The sequence below is a fragment of the Cervus canadensis genome, chromosome 27 (assembly GCF_019320065.1).
Source record: "Cervus canadensis isolate Bull #8, Minnesota chromosome 27, ASM1932006v1, whole genome shotgun sequence".
NCBI classification, from domain to species: Eukaryota; Metazoa; Chordata; class Mammalia; order Artiodactyla; family Cervidae; genus Cervus; species Cervus canadensis.
The window spans coordinates 45514671-45532267 of NC_057412.1; the positions used below are offsets into that span (position 1 = coordinate 45514671).

The following is a 17597-nucleotide window of genomic DNA, read 5'->3' on the forward strand; positions in this document are numbered from 1 at the left end:
TTGTATTACCAGCTACATAACAAGTGAATATATTAGAAAGTGGGTCATTTATAACTGCCAGCACGGCCTCCTTTGATTTCTTGTTGGGTAGATATGGTCCACTGTGCATCCAGCTTTTAATTCCTTTAGCATTCTACTGTTGAGCAGTAGCCTTGACCAAAGAATACCCTTTAGCCCTATTTTCTCCTTAAAAATGACCAAAATGGAATTTAAAGTTGCATCTTGGCTCCAATGAACAGAAAAGAATTACAAAATATTCACAGTTCTGTTGATTGTATCTTATTCAGGGTCTCCCTCTGTTCATGGGATTCATCTTTCTGAAAGCAAATCTGCTCTCCTGCATACCAAAAATCTTCCTGGTATTATTTGGCTTATGTCCCTTTTTATCTAACATAAGATATTATTGTGTAATATGAGTGTGAGGGTGCCTGATAATTTTAGCTCCTTTTCTAGCAATCTTTCCAAACTGTAAGATATGTGTAATATAGTTAAATGCCCTTATAATGAGATTATACAATGAGATTGTTCCTACTGGTCTTTTACACATAAAATAATTATGGTCATTCCTATTTCAGGTAAAGGCATTTTGCTAAGAAGAAATTGATTTTTATGTAACAGAGCTTCTTTGTAGTTTGCTGTAACCAAGATTAGTACTTGTTATAGCAAGTAGCTATTAACTTCAGTCCTTCTATAAAAAGATACATTTAAGTAATTACCATTACTAGCTTCTTGAGAAAATTGTGTATAATTTAGTCACATTTTATGTACAAAGTAATTTGGTGCTTGATGAAATGGTTAACTTGTGTTTGTGACTCTTGCAGATCCTACAGAGCAGGTGACAATCCAAGTGCTGCCATCAAAAAATGCCATCAAAGAAGGGGACAATATCACTCTTAAATGCCTGGGAAATGGTAACCCTCCTCCTGAGGAGTTTTTGTTTTACTTGCCAGTAAGTGATTCAGGATTTTTACTTGAGCTAGACTGCTATCATTCTGTCCTGTTGTTTGGCAGTTGGCTGACATTAAGAATTGTATGTTCTTGGGCCGCTTAAGTGAGAAAGGATGTTATTCTTGGAGACAACGGAAACCTGTGGAATGTCCTTTAAAAGTTTTTTGGCATATGCCGGTGCCTTTGCCTTTTTTTATTCAGTGTTAAGTGGAATCAGAGACAAAGAGGAGAAGAGCTGATCATAGGAAACCATCATGGTTGAAACTCAAAGTTTCATCATCCAAATAAACTGTAAGAATCTGCTCTTCTTAAGCAGACAAACATAAAACGTAGAATGATGATAGCAAATGGTTTGCTGTGGATTCTAAATCCACACAGAGGGTGTTCCTCAACATGTCCCTGAATTCCCAATACAGGGACACTTGTGTTGCCATTATATTTAGCTTGATAGAGGAAAGCAATGGGCTATATCTTGCCATCATACATGGTCATGAAAGGCCACTTTCTTAACTTTTATCAGTATTGGAACGGAAAGAAGTGAAGTCTAGAGGATAGTTTGGCTGTGTTCTGGATGTCCTAGTGTTGTGGAGGCAGACTAGATGAGAGCTACTCCTGAGGACACTTGCTGGCTCTCCCACAGCCTGCTCAGGTTTGTGTTTGACAGAACACTCCTTTGGGAGAAGCCGTATGCAGCTCTTACTGCAGGGGTCTGTTCATAATGCCACCCGCTGCATTGTTCAGTAATGCCTTAGACTGTCAACCACTGATTACTCAGAAGACCAGGATAAGTGATTTCTTTTTACTTTAAGGAGCTTCCCTGGTGGCTCAGATGAAAAGAGTCTACGTGCAGTGCAGGAGACCCAGGTTCAATTCCTGGGTCAAGATCCCCTGGAGAAGGGAATATCAACCCACTCTAGTATTCTTCAGGCAGAGGACCCTGATAGCCTACAGTCCATGGGATCTCAAAGAGTTGGACACAACAGAGAGACTAAACACTTTTCACTTTCACTTTTATACTTAAATGTTGACAGAAGATTCTATGTATCCTAATAAATTGACATAGTGTTTTTGTCTAATATGCAAATGAAAATTTGAAACTAATTACGTTTCTACCTTGATTTTCAGGGATTACAGAGCCAAATTTGTGTCTTAGTTTTATGAGTCACTATGTCTTTTGTTAATATATACTCCTAATACTCAAAATATATTTTTTAATTCTTAGTTCCTGGTTCTTTTTTCTTTTAAAAATTTCTTTTCTCCTCTCTTCCTTCCTTCCTTCCTCCTTCCCTCCCCTTCTACCTCTCTTCCTTCCTTCCTTTTCTCCCTCCTTGCTTTCTTTCTTTAATTTGAATATATGTTATATTTTCTTTTAAGCTCCCTCAAGTCTTTCTGTCAAATTAAGAGATAAATGTAAAAATAAAATATTGGCTATTTTTTTAATTTTATTTTAACACAAGCCATAATGTCAAAATATATGCCGTCAATACAATGTAAATTACCTTCTCAATTTCCTTAGAATCAAATTATCAATTATTTTCCCAGGATTCAGATCATACAAAATCTAATATCATTTTTCCAATCAAAGAAACATATTCCTTTTTTTTCTTATCTGAGAAAAATGTCATTTTTATCAACAAATACAACTGTTCTTATTGTAGCTACCAAGTATAATCATCTGACGTTTTTGCCTCTATCAAAAGGGACAGCCTGAAGGAATTAGAAGTTCAAATACTTACACACTGACAGATGTGAAACGCAATGCAACAGGAGACTATAAATGCTCCCTGGTAGACAAAAAAAGCATGATTGCTTCAGCAGCCATCACAGTTCACTGTAAGTCAATTTATTCTTCTTTACTAACTTCACTTGAAAGGCCTTTTCTCATAGTCTAACTCTGCTGTCTTTTCAAATAAATTGCACTCTATTTTTCTTAAATAATGTGATTTCAACAGATGTACTAGAGACCATCAGAGTGAACCCAAATTTGGTCCTGCCATTAGAGTGGTAACATCCGCATATCTGATGTTACCCTTTGCCCTACAGTATTAAATTTGCCCTCCGGTATTAAAATCTTGAACGGATCTAATAATTGTAACTGTTGGGAGTGATAAACCTCTGTCTTCTATCTAAATGTCTCCAATTTGTGATATTAACAAAATATTCATGTGCATCTTTTCTGTAATATTCTTTGGCATTGCTCTCTTTGGGATTGGAATGAAAACTGACCTTTTCCAGTCCTGTGGCCACTACTGAGCTTTCCAAATTTGCTGACATGTTGAGTGCAGCACTTTAATAGCATTATCTTTTAAGATTTGAAATAGCTCAGCTGGAATTCCATCGCCTTCACTAGCTTTGTTTGTAGCAATGCTTCATAAGGTCCACTTGACTTCACACTTCAGGATGTTTGGCTCTAGGTGAATGATACCACACCATTGTGGTTATCCCAGTCATTAAGAACTTTTTTGTATAGTTCTTATGTGTAAGTTCAAACTACCACACAACTGTGCTTATTTCAAATGATTCTGCTCAGTATCCTTCAAGAAAGGCATCAGCAGTGTGTGAACTGAGAACTTACAGGTTTACAAGCTGATCTTAGAAAAGGCAGAGGTACCAGAGATCAAGTTGCCAGCATTCATTGGATCATAGAGAAAGCAAGGGAATTCCAGAAAAAGCATCTACTTCTGCTTCACTGACTATGCTAAAGCCTTTGACTGTGTAGATCACAACAAACTGTGAAAAATTCTTAAAGAGCTGGGAATACCAGACAACTTTACCTGCCTGCTGAGAAACCTGTATGCAGGTCAAGAAGCAACACTTAGACCTGGACACAAAACAATGAACTGGTTCCCAATTGGGAAAGGAATACATCAAGGCTGTATGTTGTCACCCTGCTTATTTAACTTATATGCAGAGTACATCATGCAAAAGGCTGCACTGGGTGAATCACAAGCTAGAATCAAGATTGCTGGGAGAAGTATCAACAACCTCAGATACACAGATGTTACCACCCTAATGGCAGAAAGTGAAGAAGAACTAAAGAGCCTCTTGATGAAAGTGAAAGAGGAGAGCGAAAAAGCTGGCTTAAAACTCAACATTCAAAAAATGAAAATCATGGCACCCACTCCTATCACTTCATGGCAACTAGATGGGGAAACAATGGAAACAGTGACAGACTTTATTTCTTGGACTACAAATCACCTCAGATGGTGACTGCAGCCATGAAATTAAAAGATGCTGGCTCCTTGGAAGAAAAGCTTTGACAAACCTAGACAGCCTACTTAAAAGCAGAAACGTTACTTTGCAGACAAAGGTCTGTATAGTCAAAGCTATAGTTTTTCAGTAGTCATATACAGATGTGAGAGTTGGACCATAAAAATGGCTGAGTGCTGAAGAATTGAGTCTTTTGAATTGGGGTGCTTAAGAAGACTCTTGAGAGTCCCTTGGACTGCAAGGAGATCCAATCAGTCAAACCTAAAAGAAATCAACCAATGAATATTCATTGGAAGGACCAATGCTGAAGCTGAAGTTGCGACACTTTGGCCACCTGATGCGAAGATCCAACTCACTGGAAAAGACCCTGATGCTGGGAAAGATTGAAAGCAAAAGAAGAAGGGGGCAGCAGAGCATGAGATGTTTAGATAGCATCACAACTCAATGGACATGAATCTGAGCAAACTCTGGGAGATAGTGAAGGACAGGGGAGCCTAGCATGCTGTAGTCCATGGGGTCGCAAAAAGTCAGATACAACTTATCAACTAAACAATAACAACAACACATACACCTTAAAATAACAAATTGTTTTATATTTTAAGAAAATATTAGAGTATTCTTGAAGTTTAAAAGGTTTTCATTTGGCCTATAAAAGTATAGATTAAGTATCTTTTAATTTACAGAGTACTCTTAATCCCTCAACCCAAGCAACACAAAGTTGAATAGACTCAACTTTGGAGGAGGAGGTGGATACCACCAAGAGTTTTTTAATGGTCTCTGTACAGAAGGACAGAAATTTTCTGGAAACATAACTTCAAAATCACCCTAAACATACTTTTTAACTCTCTTTTATACTCCAGGTGCTCCCAAAGTTACATTTATTCCAGTAGATTGAAAATAATAAATATATATAGAAAATAGACCTTTATTTCAATTCTTTTTTTTTTTTTTTTGTAATTCCTGACTGTCTATATTACTGATGTACCCAGTGCGTTGTAGAAATGGGAAACCAATTTGAACTTCTCCCTGGTGACACTAGAATTCACAGCGTTCTTTGGGCAAATGTCAGTTTTGCTTGGAGACATAGATCAAAATTTTTAATAAGTCCTTTGTACCCAACAACACTTCTGGCTGTGATCCATTACAGTAAGGTTTCTCTAGACATGATTCATTACAATCCCATTCATTATGAGTGTTTCTTTGTTTCAAAATGGAAAGAGATGTTGGAAACTGTTCTGAGAAAATGTTTCTAAATCTTTCACTTTACCCATAATGCTTGGGAAACATGTAGGAGAGGAGTTAAAACTCTGACGGAGATGTAAGGCAGTACTCTGGGGAACAGAGTAACCAGACGGTTGCCTTTGAGTGTCTCATGTTGGGCGCACACCCTGGAGGGCACTGTGGTGACAGTTGAATATTAAGATTCACAACCAAGCGACTTCTCTGTTTGTTCATTTTCGTGTTGAACAGATCAGAGTGTGTCTGGCATCAGGGGCAAGTTAGAGAGAAAGCAGCAACTTCTCACGATAACAGCTGTGCTACTTCTTCTCTGAGAACTATTCTGTCCTGGGATCATTTATCCAGTTTGCTCCATAGGGAAAAAGAAATGAAGTGAGGGAATATAACCAGTAGATACAATTGCCTGTGGAATAACTTTCTGTAATCATTGCTCATGAGATCTTTGGACCAATAACCAATAATCCAGTGCTTAGAGATGGTACAGTGTGGTTATGTTTAAGAAATACTAGCTACTCAGAACCCTAAAGAAAGAGAACTCTCATTTTATCACCTGGATATCAGGCAGAAAAGGAGAGAGAGCAGAAGGATTAGGCAAAAGGCTTGGCTGCAGCTCATGATAACTCAGTGGTCAGCTGTGGTTAAAAAAAAAAAAAGCATGCAACAGTTTAATTGAATTTCAGTGCAATTTAATTAGATTTGATTTAAATACATTTAGGTTTTGAAAGGTAGGCTTTAACACTGGGCTTTAAAGCCTATATTGCTCTTTAAAAGCTAAAGTAGTGAAGAAAGTGAAAGTCGCTCAGTCCTGTCGACTCTTTGGTACCCCATAGACTATCCAGTCCATGGAATTCTCCAGGCTAGAATACTGGAGTGGGTAGCCATTCCCTTCTCCAGGGGATCTTCCCAACCCAGGGTGGAACCCAGGTCTCCTGCATTGCAGGCAGATTCTTTACCAGCTGAGCCACCAGGGAAGCCCAAGAGTACTAGAGTGGATAGCTAGAGTGGATATACCAGAGTGGATAGGCAAGAATACTAGAGTGGATAGCCTATCCCTTCTCCAGCGGATCTTCCTGACCCAGGAGTTGAACCGGGTCTCCTGCATTGCAGGTGGATTCTTTACCAGCGGAGCTACCAACATTGCAAGTAAATAAAGATTTTACTATAAATTACATGAAATGAACCCTGGAGAAGGAAATGGCAAGCCACTCCAGTATTCTTGCCTGGAAAATCCCATAGACAGAGGAGCCTGGAGGGCTACAGTCTATGGGGTCGCAAAGAGTCAGATACAACTGAGCGATTAACACTTTCACATGAAATGAAAACATAAAAATCCTATTTTAGCCTACTTATCCTAAATTGTTTCCAAAAAAGCAAGATTTGTTTTCTTCTCATAGACGACTAAAGGGAGTGGCTAGAGAAGTGCCCACCAGCACTTGCACGTGTTAGGGTTAGGGTTAGGGTTAGGGTTAGGGTTAGGGTTAGGGTTAGGGTTAGGGTTAGGGGACAGCAGAACAGAGCTCCCGGCAGGCTTTCAGTTCACAGACTCATAGTTGCTGAAGTACCAGTCCTCTGCCGATTCATTCACACGTAGATTCTTCATCTGAGCTTTCAAAGTCCATCATCGTTCTTTAAAATAACTTCTTCTGTCTTCTCCCTGGCAAGTTATCTGTCCAACTAATAAAAGCTTTAACTCGACCTGAATTGAATTTTCATCTAAATGTAACTCAACAAAACAGTCTGAGGAAACTCCACTTTTCTATGTGATAATGTATATTTTTATATTAATGAGAAACTGAGACACATGCTTCTTCACTTCATTCAGCAAGAGTTTTTGAAGGCCTACAATGTGTCAGGCACTGTGGATACGCAGTGACAACTCAGGGCATGGTCCCTACCCTCATGATGCCTATAACCTAGTAGGTGAAATAAGTATTAAAAATAATGTTGCAAACAATCAACAAATTGTGAGTATAACATGAAAAACCAACGGGAAGGACAAGGTGCAATGGCAAATCCCCACTGCCATAGGATAGAGTCCCAACTCAGTATGGCAGTCTCCAAGGTGGTGCTAGTGGTAAAGAACATGCCTGCCAGTGCAGGAGACTTAAGAGACGTGGGTTCAGTCCCTGGGTAGGGAAGATTCCCTGGAGGAGGGCATGGCCACCCACTCCAGTACTCTGGCCTGGAGAATCCCATGGACACAGGAGGAACCTGGCTGGCTACAGTCCATAGTGTCGCACAGAGTTGAACACAACTGAAGCAACTTAGCACACACACACACAGTAACTCTAATAATGTCTAATAAGCTTTGTCATCTCTGAATGTTGATTGAACTAATGAATGAATACATCTAAATCACCAAATGAAATGGACTTCCCTGGTGGCTCAGATGGTAAAGAATCCACCTGCAATGCAGGAGACCCGAGTTCAATCCCTGGGTAGGGAAGAACCCTTGGAGAAGGGAATGGCTACCCAGTCCATAATTCTTGCCTGGAGAATTCCAAAGACAGAGCAGCCCGGCAGGTTACAGTCCATGGGGTTGCAAAGACTAGCACTTTCACTTCACTTAGTATGGCAGGCATAGTCCTTCATAAGTGAAGTGAGTGAAGTCGCTCAGTTGTATCCGACTCTTTGCGACCCCATGGACTGTAGCCTACCAGGTTCCTCCATCTATGGGATTTTCCAGGCAAGAACACTGGAGTGGGTTGCCATTTCGTTCTCCAGGCTAGCCTAAATTACTTGTATAGGTTTATCTTCCATGTGTTTTAACCATTGATACCATTTTACTCACCACTGTGAAATCCACCACCCTCTCTCACCTCTTTGCCTTTGCTTATGTGGCAGAAATTTTACCAACATTTCCACTTATCAAAGTCCTTCTCAACCATCAGGGGCCACAAACAGATATCACCTCCCATACAAAGCCTTCATTATTGCCTTGAAACCCATCTTGGTTCTGTTCTCCACCCTCCTGTAAGTCTCTGCTTGTACCTCTGTCTGTAGCCTTTACTCTAGTTTTTCAGCAAATATTTCCTGAGCTCCTAATCTATAGCACATTTACCACTAAGTGCTGATCTCGTGCTGCTGTGTAGTATCGTCACATACTTGAGTGCATATTACCTCTACCTCAGATTGTGAATTGTAAGCTCATTATTCATCTCAGTATCTCCTGTCAGTGCTTGGAACCTAGTACAATAAAGGTTCTATTGAACTGGATTTTCCTCATACAAATCATACTATGACAGTAGTTTTTTATAGAAATGACTTTCCATCTGAAAGATTATACTTCCGTAGATGTGTTTATGCTGTGTTTTTTAAAAGTGGTATCTGCTGACAGTGTACCTAACAATAGGCCTTATTTAAAATTTCAACTGGGGAGAACAAGATGGTGGAGGAGTAGGTGGTCGTGGAGTACATCTCTCTCCACGGATACATCAGGAATACACCTTCAGACACAGGAGTGCATGCAGAACACCAGCTGAGAGCAGACAGGAGTGCCTGACCAGTGGAAAAGAATATATAAAGCCATGCCAAGCTCAGTAGGATGAAGGAACTAGGGGAAAAAACAGGAGTGTTAGTAGGAGTGGACTTGCCCTTCTTGGGTGGGGGAACTGAAGCAATGGTCCGATCCCTACATCAAGGCAATTATCTGAGTCAGAGGAGAAACATTTAATGCTGGGAGGGAAACAGCTGATCTGTGGCAGCCTAAATGGAATGAGAATCAGACAGTCCTTGCTGCAGCCATACATACCCCGGACATATCCCCAAACATACCCCATACATATCCAGGAACGCTGGTCCCCTGGAAAGCTCAATGGCTGGGAGCTGGGGTTTAGAGATTGTGGAGCAATCCCAGAGCAAGGGATGCTGTTGACTGTGGAGAGACAGATCAAGGGGATGTGGGGGAGGAGATCGTGGTGGGAAATGCCTGTGGAGGAAAGCCAGGCAGCCATGGAAGCAAGGCGATACTGCTGAGTCACGCATAGAGGGTGGAGCCATCACCATAGCCTCTCTCCCCAGGGCCAGCATCAGCAGCTGAACAATAGAGAGGCTGGCCCATCAAATGCCTGACCCACTGAACTACAGAGTAGGACCCAATCCAGGGTGCCCTTTTAAGTACCTGAGACACCAATCTACAGAGTAGGAGCCCCAGTCAGAGGGCTCCTCCACGTTCCTGACGGCTGAACAACGGAGAAGGACCCCAGGCAATGGAACTCACTAAATGCCTGAATGGGTGGAGCTGCAGAAAAAGGCCAAAGAGGCCTTCTGATCGCCAGCTACAAGAAGCTTGAAAAAAGACCCTGATAGGGCCACAACCCCTGCAGCGGAGGCAGTCCTTGCACACTTGGCGCTGCCAGGGTCCCCTCAAGGCAAACAGCTGCCCCACCTTCACACTCAACTCTCACTGGGACAGAGCTGCCACAGGCAAAAAAGTCTTTCATCTATGCGTGCAGGGTCACTTCGGTCCTGTCCGAATCTTTGCAACCCTGTAGACTGTGGCTTCTCTGTCAAGGAGGGGGATTCTCCAGGAAAGAATACTGAAGCATATTGGCCAATATTGCTTGCCACACCCCTCTAGAGCACTATATTTCCTGCTGCCCTAGCTGCCAACTCCCCTGGGTACCTGGTGCGGCAGCCTCAGGAGCAAACCTCAGTGGACAACCCACACGCAGAGGTGGAAATAAAACCACAATTGAAACACAGGGGCAGTGTGGCTAAGGAAGACCCCAAACCTTCCCACCAGCTGTGCAAGCTGCAGATTAAATCCACAGGGTCAACTAGGCAGAGCCTGTGTCTGTGGACTATATAAAAGGTCTTTGAGAGCTCCCACAAAAGAAAACGCACTAGTTCTGATAGCTGTGGGCATTGGAGGCAAGAACACAGAGGAGCAGGACCAGGTTAGAGTCTGAGCTGCCCCCACGGCAGGCCCAGAGATCAGCGCAGTGTTGGAGGGCATCCCGGGGAGGGGAGGGGGACTGTGACCCAGCGAGGGTGAGGACCCTGACAGCAGTGAGTCAAGAAAAACACTTATTATTCTTATGTTTAGACTTGTTCTGTAGAATCTTTTGGATTTTTTTTCTTTCTGTTTTCCTTTTTTGAACCCACTCTGTTGTAGTTGTGATTTTTATTGGCACTATGAAATCCAATTAAGCTTTTGAGCTCTTTTTTCTTTCTCAATCATATTTTTTTATTGTTATAAACCTCTGCCTCTATGTTGGGCTTTTGCCGTTCTGTGGAGTTTTCCTTTTTTTTTTTTTTTTTTCTCTTTTTTTATTTTTAATTTTTTAAAAATATTATTATTTTTCTACATTTATTCCTTTGCTTGCTTTTCCTACTGTTATTTTTTCCCTTGCAGTTAATCTTTAACATATATAAATCTTCTTTATCTACATCTATTTAACTTTGCATATCTATTTTTTCTTTCTTTTCTTTCTCTCCTATCTGCTCAACATATTTGTTAATTTTATTTTCATTGCTTTATTCCCCAATTGGCACCTTGCTTTAGTTTTGTTTTCCAGTTTGTGCTTTAGTTAGTTTTGTTCTGGTAGATATAATTTTTGATTTCCTTTGTTTTCTGGGTCAATCGACTGTACTTTATCTTTGTTGGACTGTTTTTATTTTGCTTATAGGTATATATGTATATGTATATATTCATTCATACTTTTTATTGTTGTTATAAACCTCTGCATCTACATTGGGCTTTTGAAGTTTGGTGGAGTTTTCCTTTGTTTTTTTTTTTTTCTTTCTTCTTCTGTTTTTTTTCTTTTCTCCTTTTAATAATTTAAATTTTTAATTTTTTAAACCTATTATATTTTCTCTACATTTATTCCTTTCTTTGCCTTTCCTACTGTTCTTTTCCCCTTGCAGTTAATCTTTAATAAATATAAATCTTCCTCATTTACCTCAGTTTAACTTTGCATATCTATTCTTTCTTTCTTTTCTTTCTTTCCTCTCAACATATTTGTTAGTTTTGTTTTCATAGCTTTATTCCTCATTTGGCACCTTGCTTTAGTTTTTTTTTTTTTTTTTTGACTTTGTGCTTTAGTTAGCTTAGTTCTTAACTGGTAAATATAATTTTTTATACCCTTTGTTTTCTGGGTCAATCGACTGTACTTTATTTTTGTTGGACAGTTTTGACTTTGCTCATGGGTGTATATATTCCATTATCTTAATTATTATTTGCCTGATTTTGTAACTGCCATTTGTCTTGGGTTCATCTTTGGCTTCTCATTTTTGGATATTTGTTTTAATCTCATTTAATGCCATAAAAAGCCACTTGTGAAATCTTCTTTTCTGACCAGAGATCAAGCCCTGAGCCTTTGGAGCAGAAGCACTGACTCCAAAACCCTAGACTACCAAGGAACTAACCCTAGGGAATATCAAATAGTGAGAACTCACACAAACAGACCACTTGAATACAAGACCCAGCATCACCCAAACACCAGTAGCACCCTGTGCAGGACACCTCATCTAAGAAACAAAAAAAACAAAAGTACAAACCCAATCATCAGCAGACAGGATTAGCACCTCACTCAGCCTTGCCCACCAGAGGAAAGAAACAAACAAACAAAAATTCAGCACAAATCTCACCCTACAGGAAGCTTACACAAACCACTGGACCAACCTTAGGAAGGCAGAAACCAAAAGGAAGAAAGAATTCAACCTTGAAGGAAAGAATTCAACTTTCCTTGAAGACTGGGAAAAGGAGACCTCAAACACAATAAGTTAAAAAATATAATAATGAAAAAGCAGAGAAATACTACACAAATGAAGGAATGAACTAGAAACAGAGAAGTCCAAATAAATGAGGAGGAAACGGGCAAACTGCCTGAAAAGGAATCAGAGTAATGACAGTAAAGATGATCAAAAACATTGAAAACAAAATGGAGAAAATGCAAGAATCAATTAACAAAGACCTATAAGAATTAAAGAATAAACATACAGAGGCAAACAACACAATTACTGAAATCAAAACTACTCTAGGAGGAATAAATAGCAGAATATCTGAAGCAGAAGAATGAATCAGCGATCTGGAATATAAAATGGTAGAGATAACTTCTGAAGAGCAAAATAAAGTAAAAAGAATGAAAAGAACTAAGGATAGTCTCAGAGACCTCTGGGACAATATCAAACACACCAACACTCGAATTATAGGGGTCCCAGAAGGAGAAGAGAAAAAGAAAGGGTATGAGAAAATTTTTGAAGCGATTATAGTTGAAAATTTCCCCAACATGGAAATGGAAATAGTCAATCAAGTCCAAGAGGCACAAAGAGTCCCATACAGGATAAACCGAAGGAGAAGCATGCCAAGACACATACTAATCTAACAAAGACTAAATGCAAAGAAATATTATTAAAAGCCTCAAGGAAGAAGCAACAAGTAACATACAAGGGAAACCCCATATGCTTAACAGCTGATCTTTCAGCAGAAACTCTACAGGCCAGAAGGGAATGACAGGATATATCTAAAGTACTGAAAGGGAAAAATCTTACAACCAAGATTACTGTACCTGGCAAAGATCTCATTCAAAATTGATGGAGAAAGAAAAAGCTTTTCAGAGAAGCAAACGTTAAGAGAATTCAGTACCACCAAACCAGCTTTACAACAAATATTAAAGGGACTCATATAGTCAAGAAATACAAGAGAAGAAAAAAGATCTATAAAATCAACCCCAAACAATTAAGAAAATGGCAGTAGGAACATATATATCAGTAATTACTTTAAATGTAAATGGATTAAATGCTCCAACCAAAAGACAGACTGGCAGAATGGATACAAAAACAAGACTCATATAAATGCTGTCTACAAGAAACCCATTTCAGGCCTAAAGACACATGTAGACTGAAAATCAGAGGATGGAAAAATATATTCCATGCAAATGGGAAGCAAAAGAAAGCTGGAGTAGCAATCCTCATATCAACAAAATAGATCTTAAAATAAAGAAGATTACAAGAGATAAAGAAGGACACTACATAATGATCAAGGGCTCAATCCCAGAGGAAGACATAACAATTGTAATATCTATGCATCCAACATAGGAGCACCTCAATACATAAGACAAACACTAACAGACATAAAAGGAGAAACTGACAATAACTCAATAAGAGTAGGAGACTTCAACACCCCACTGACACCAATGGACAGTTCATCAAAATAGAAAATTAATAAGGAAACAAAAGTCTTAAATGATACATTAGATGAGATAGATCTCATTGATATCTTCAGGACATTCCATCCAAATGCAGAAGAATACACCTTCTTCTCAAGTGCACATGGAACATTCCCCAGGACAGACCACATCTTGGGTCACAAATCAAGCCTCAGTAAATTTAAGAAAATTGAAATTGTATCAAGCGTCTTCTCTGACCACAATACCATGAGACTAGATATAAAAATACAAGAAAAAAAGTGTAAGAAACACAAATACATGGAGACTAAACAACATGTTTCTAAATAACCAACAGGTTACTAAAGAAATCAAAAGGGAAATCAAAAAATTTCTAGAAACAAATGACAATGAAAATATGACAAATCAAAACCTGTGGGATGCAGTTCTAAGAGGGAAGTTTATAGCAATACAATCCTACCTCAAGAAACAAGAAAAACATTGAATAAACAACCTAACTTTACACCTAAAACAACTGGAAAAAGAACAGAAAAATCCCAAAGTTGGTAGAAGGGAAGAATCATAAAGATCCAAGCAGAAATAAGGGGAAAAGAAAGAAACAATAGTAAAGATTAATAAAACTAAAAGCTGGTTTTTTGAGACGATAAACAAAACTGACAATTAGCCAGACTCATCAAGAAAAAAAAGAGAGAAGAATCAAATCAACAAAATTAGAAATGAAAAAGGAGAGGTTACAACAGACAATGCAGAAATACAAGGGATTATAAAAGACTGTTATGAACATCTGTATGGCAATAAAATAGACAACCTGGAAGAAATGGACAGATTGTTAGAAAAGTTCATTCTTCCAAGACTGAACAAAAAAGAAATAGAAATTATGAACAACCCAATTACAAGCACTGAAATTGAAGCTGTGATCAAAAATCTCCCAAAAAACAAAAGTCCAGGACCAGATGGCTTCACAGGAGAATTCTGTCAAATATTTAGAGAAGAGCTAATGCCTATCCTTCTAAAACTCTATCAAAAAATTGCAAAGGAAGAAACACTTCCAAACTTATTCTATGAGGCTGCCATCACCCTAATACCAAAACCAGACAAAGACAACACAAAAAAAGAAAACTACAGGCCAATATCACTGATGAACAAGATGCAAAAATCTTCAACAAAATTTTAGCAAACAGAATTCAGCAAAACATCAAAAAGCTCATACACCATGATCAAGTTGGGTTTATTCCAAGGATGTAAAGTTTCTTCAATATAGGCAAATCAACCAATGTGATACAACATATTAACAAATTGAAAGATAAAAACAATATGATCATCTCAATAGATACAGAAAAAGCCTTTGACAAAATTCAGCCCTAATTTATGATTAAAACTCTTCAAAAAATTGGCATAGAAGGAACCTACCTCAACACAGTAAAGGCCATATATGATAAGCCCACAGCAAACATTCTCAATGGTGAAAAGCTGAAAGCATTCCCCATAAGATCAGGAACAAGACAAAGGTGTCCACTTTCGTCACTATTGTTCTACTTAGTTCTGGAAGTCCTAGCTACAGCAATCAGAGAAGAAAAAGAAATAAAAGGAATCCAGATCAGAAAAGAAGAAGTAAAGCTCTCACTGTTTGCAGATGACATGACTCTGTACATAGAAAACCCTAATGATAGTATCTGAAAATTACTAGAGCTAATCAGTGAATTTAGCAAATTCAAATTTGCAGGGTACAAAATCAATGCACAGAAATCACTTGCATTTCTATATACCAACAATGAAAACTCAGAAAGAGAAATTAAAGAATCAGTCCCATCCACCATTGCAACAAAAAGAATTAAATATCTAGGAATAAACCTACCTAAGGAGACAAAAGAACTGTACACAGAAAATTATAAGACACAAATGAATGAAATCAAAGATGACATAAACAGATGGAGAGATAGTCCATGTTCCAGTGTAGGAAGAATCAATATTGTAAAAATGACTATACTACCAAACACAATCCACAGATTCATTGCAATCCCTATGAAATTACCAATGGTATTTTTCACAGAACTAGAACAAAAAATTTCATGATTCATATGGAAACACAAAAGACCCCAAAACAGTCTTAAGAAAGAAGAATGGAGCTGGAGGAATCAACCTTCCTGACTTCAGATTATATTACAAAGCTACAGTCATCAAAACAGCATGGTACTGGGACTAAAACAGAAATATTGATCAATGGAACAAGATAGAATGCAAAGAAATAAACCCAGGCACCTATGCGTACCTTATTTTTGACAAAGGAAGCAGGAATATACAATGGCACAAAGACAGCCTCTTCAATAAATGGTGCTGGGAAAACTGGACGGCTACATATAAAAGAATGAAATTAGAACAGTTCCTAACACCATACACAAAGATAAACTCCAAATGGATTAAAGACATAAATGTAAGACCAGAAACTATAAAAATCTTAGAGGAAAACATAAGCAGAACAATTGATGACATAAATCAAAGCAAGTTCCTCTATGACCCACCTTCTAGAGTAACAGAAATAAAAACAAAGTAAACAAGTGGGACCTGATTAAACTTAAAAACTTTTGCACAGCAAAGGAAACTATAAGCAAGGTGAAAAGACAACCCTCAGAATGGGAGAAAATAATAGCAAATGAAACAGCTGACAAAGGATTAATTTCCAAAATATACTAGTAGCTCACACAACTCCATACCAGAAAAACAAACAACCCAATCAAAAAGTGGGAAAAAGACCTAAACAGACATTTCTCCAAAGAAGACATACAGATGGCTAACAAACACATGAAAAGATGCTCAACATCGCTCATTATTAGAGAAATGCAAATCAAAACTACAATGAGATATCACCTCACACCAATCAGAATGGCCTTCATCAAATGTCTACAAACAGTAAATGCTGGAGAGGGTGTGGAGAAAAAGGAACCCTCTTACACTGTTGGTGGAAATGTAAATTGATACAGCTACTATGCAGGATGGTTTGGAGATTCCTTAAAAAACTAGGAATAAAACCACCATCAGTTCAGTTCAGTTCAGTTGCTCGGTCGTGTCCAACTCTTTGTGACTCCATGAATCGCAGCACGCCAGGCCTCCCTGTCCATCACCAATTCCCAGAGTTTACTCAAACTCACATCCATCAAGTCGGTGATGCCATCCAGCCATCTCATCCTCTGCCGTCCCCTTCTCCTCCTGCCCCCAATCCCTCCCAGCATCAGGGTCTTTTCCAGTGAGTCAGCTATTCACATCACGGGGCCAAAGTATTGGAGTTTTAGCTTCAGAATCAGTCCTTCCAATGAACACCCAGGACTGATCTCCTCTAGGATGGACTGGTTGGATCTCCTTGCAGTCCAAGGGACTCTCAAGAGTCTTCTCCAACACCACTGTTCAAAAGCATCAATTCTTCAGTGCTGAGCTTTCTTCACAGTCCAACTCTCACATCCATACGTGACCACTGGAAAAACCATAGCCTTGACTAGACGGCAACCCAGCAATCCCACTCCTAAGCCCTGAGGAAACCAAAATTGAAAAAGACACATGTATCCCATTGTTCACTGCAGCACTATTTACAATAGCTAAAACATGGAAGCAACCTAGATGTCCATTGACAGATGAATGGATAAGAAGTTATGGTGCATATACACAATGGAATATTACTCAGCCATAGAAAGGAATGCATTTGAGTCAGTGCTAAATGAGGTGGATGAACCTAGAGCCTATTATACAGAGTGAAGTAAGTCAGAAAGGGAAAGATAAATATGGTATTCTAACACATATATATGGAATCTGGGAAAATGGTACTGAAGAATTTATTTTCAGGGCAACAGGAGAAACAGACATAGAGAATACACTTATGGACACAAGGAGAGGGGAGGAGAGGGTGAGATGTATGGAAAGAGTAACATGGAAACTTGCATTACCATATGTAAAATATATGGCCAATGGGGATTTGCTGTATGGCTCAGGAAACTCAAACAGCAACTCTGTATCAACCTAGGGGGTGGGATGGGGTGGGAGATGAGAGGGAGGTTCTAAAGGGAGGGGATATATGTATACCTA

The 17597-nt window shown here is 38.9% G+C and overlaps 1 protein-coding gene across 3 annotated transcripts in view; it reads left to right on the forward strand.

Moving 5' to 3' along the window:
- Positions 1–17597, forward strand: part of ALCAM (activated leukocyte cell adhesion molecule) — a 215189-nt gene that overhangs the window by 169530 nt on the left and 28062 nt on the right. For all 3 annotated transcript variants that reach the window (XM_043448847.1, XM_043448848.1, XM_043448849.1), the window contains exons 7-8: positions 822–949; positions 2649–2781. In XM_043448847.1, the coding sequence (XP_043304782.1) occupies positions 822–949; positions 2649–2781 (261 nt within the window). The remainder of the gene's footprint in view (positions 1–821; positions 950–2648; positions 2782–17597) is intronic.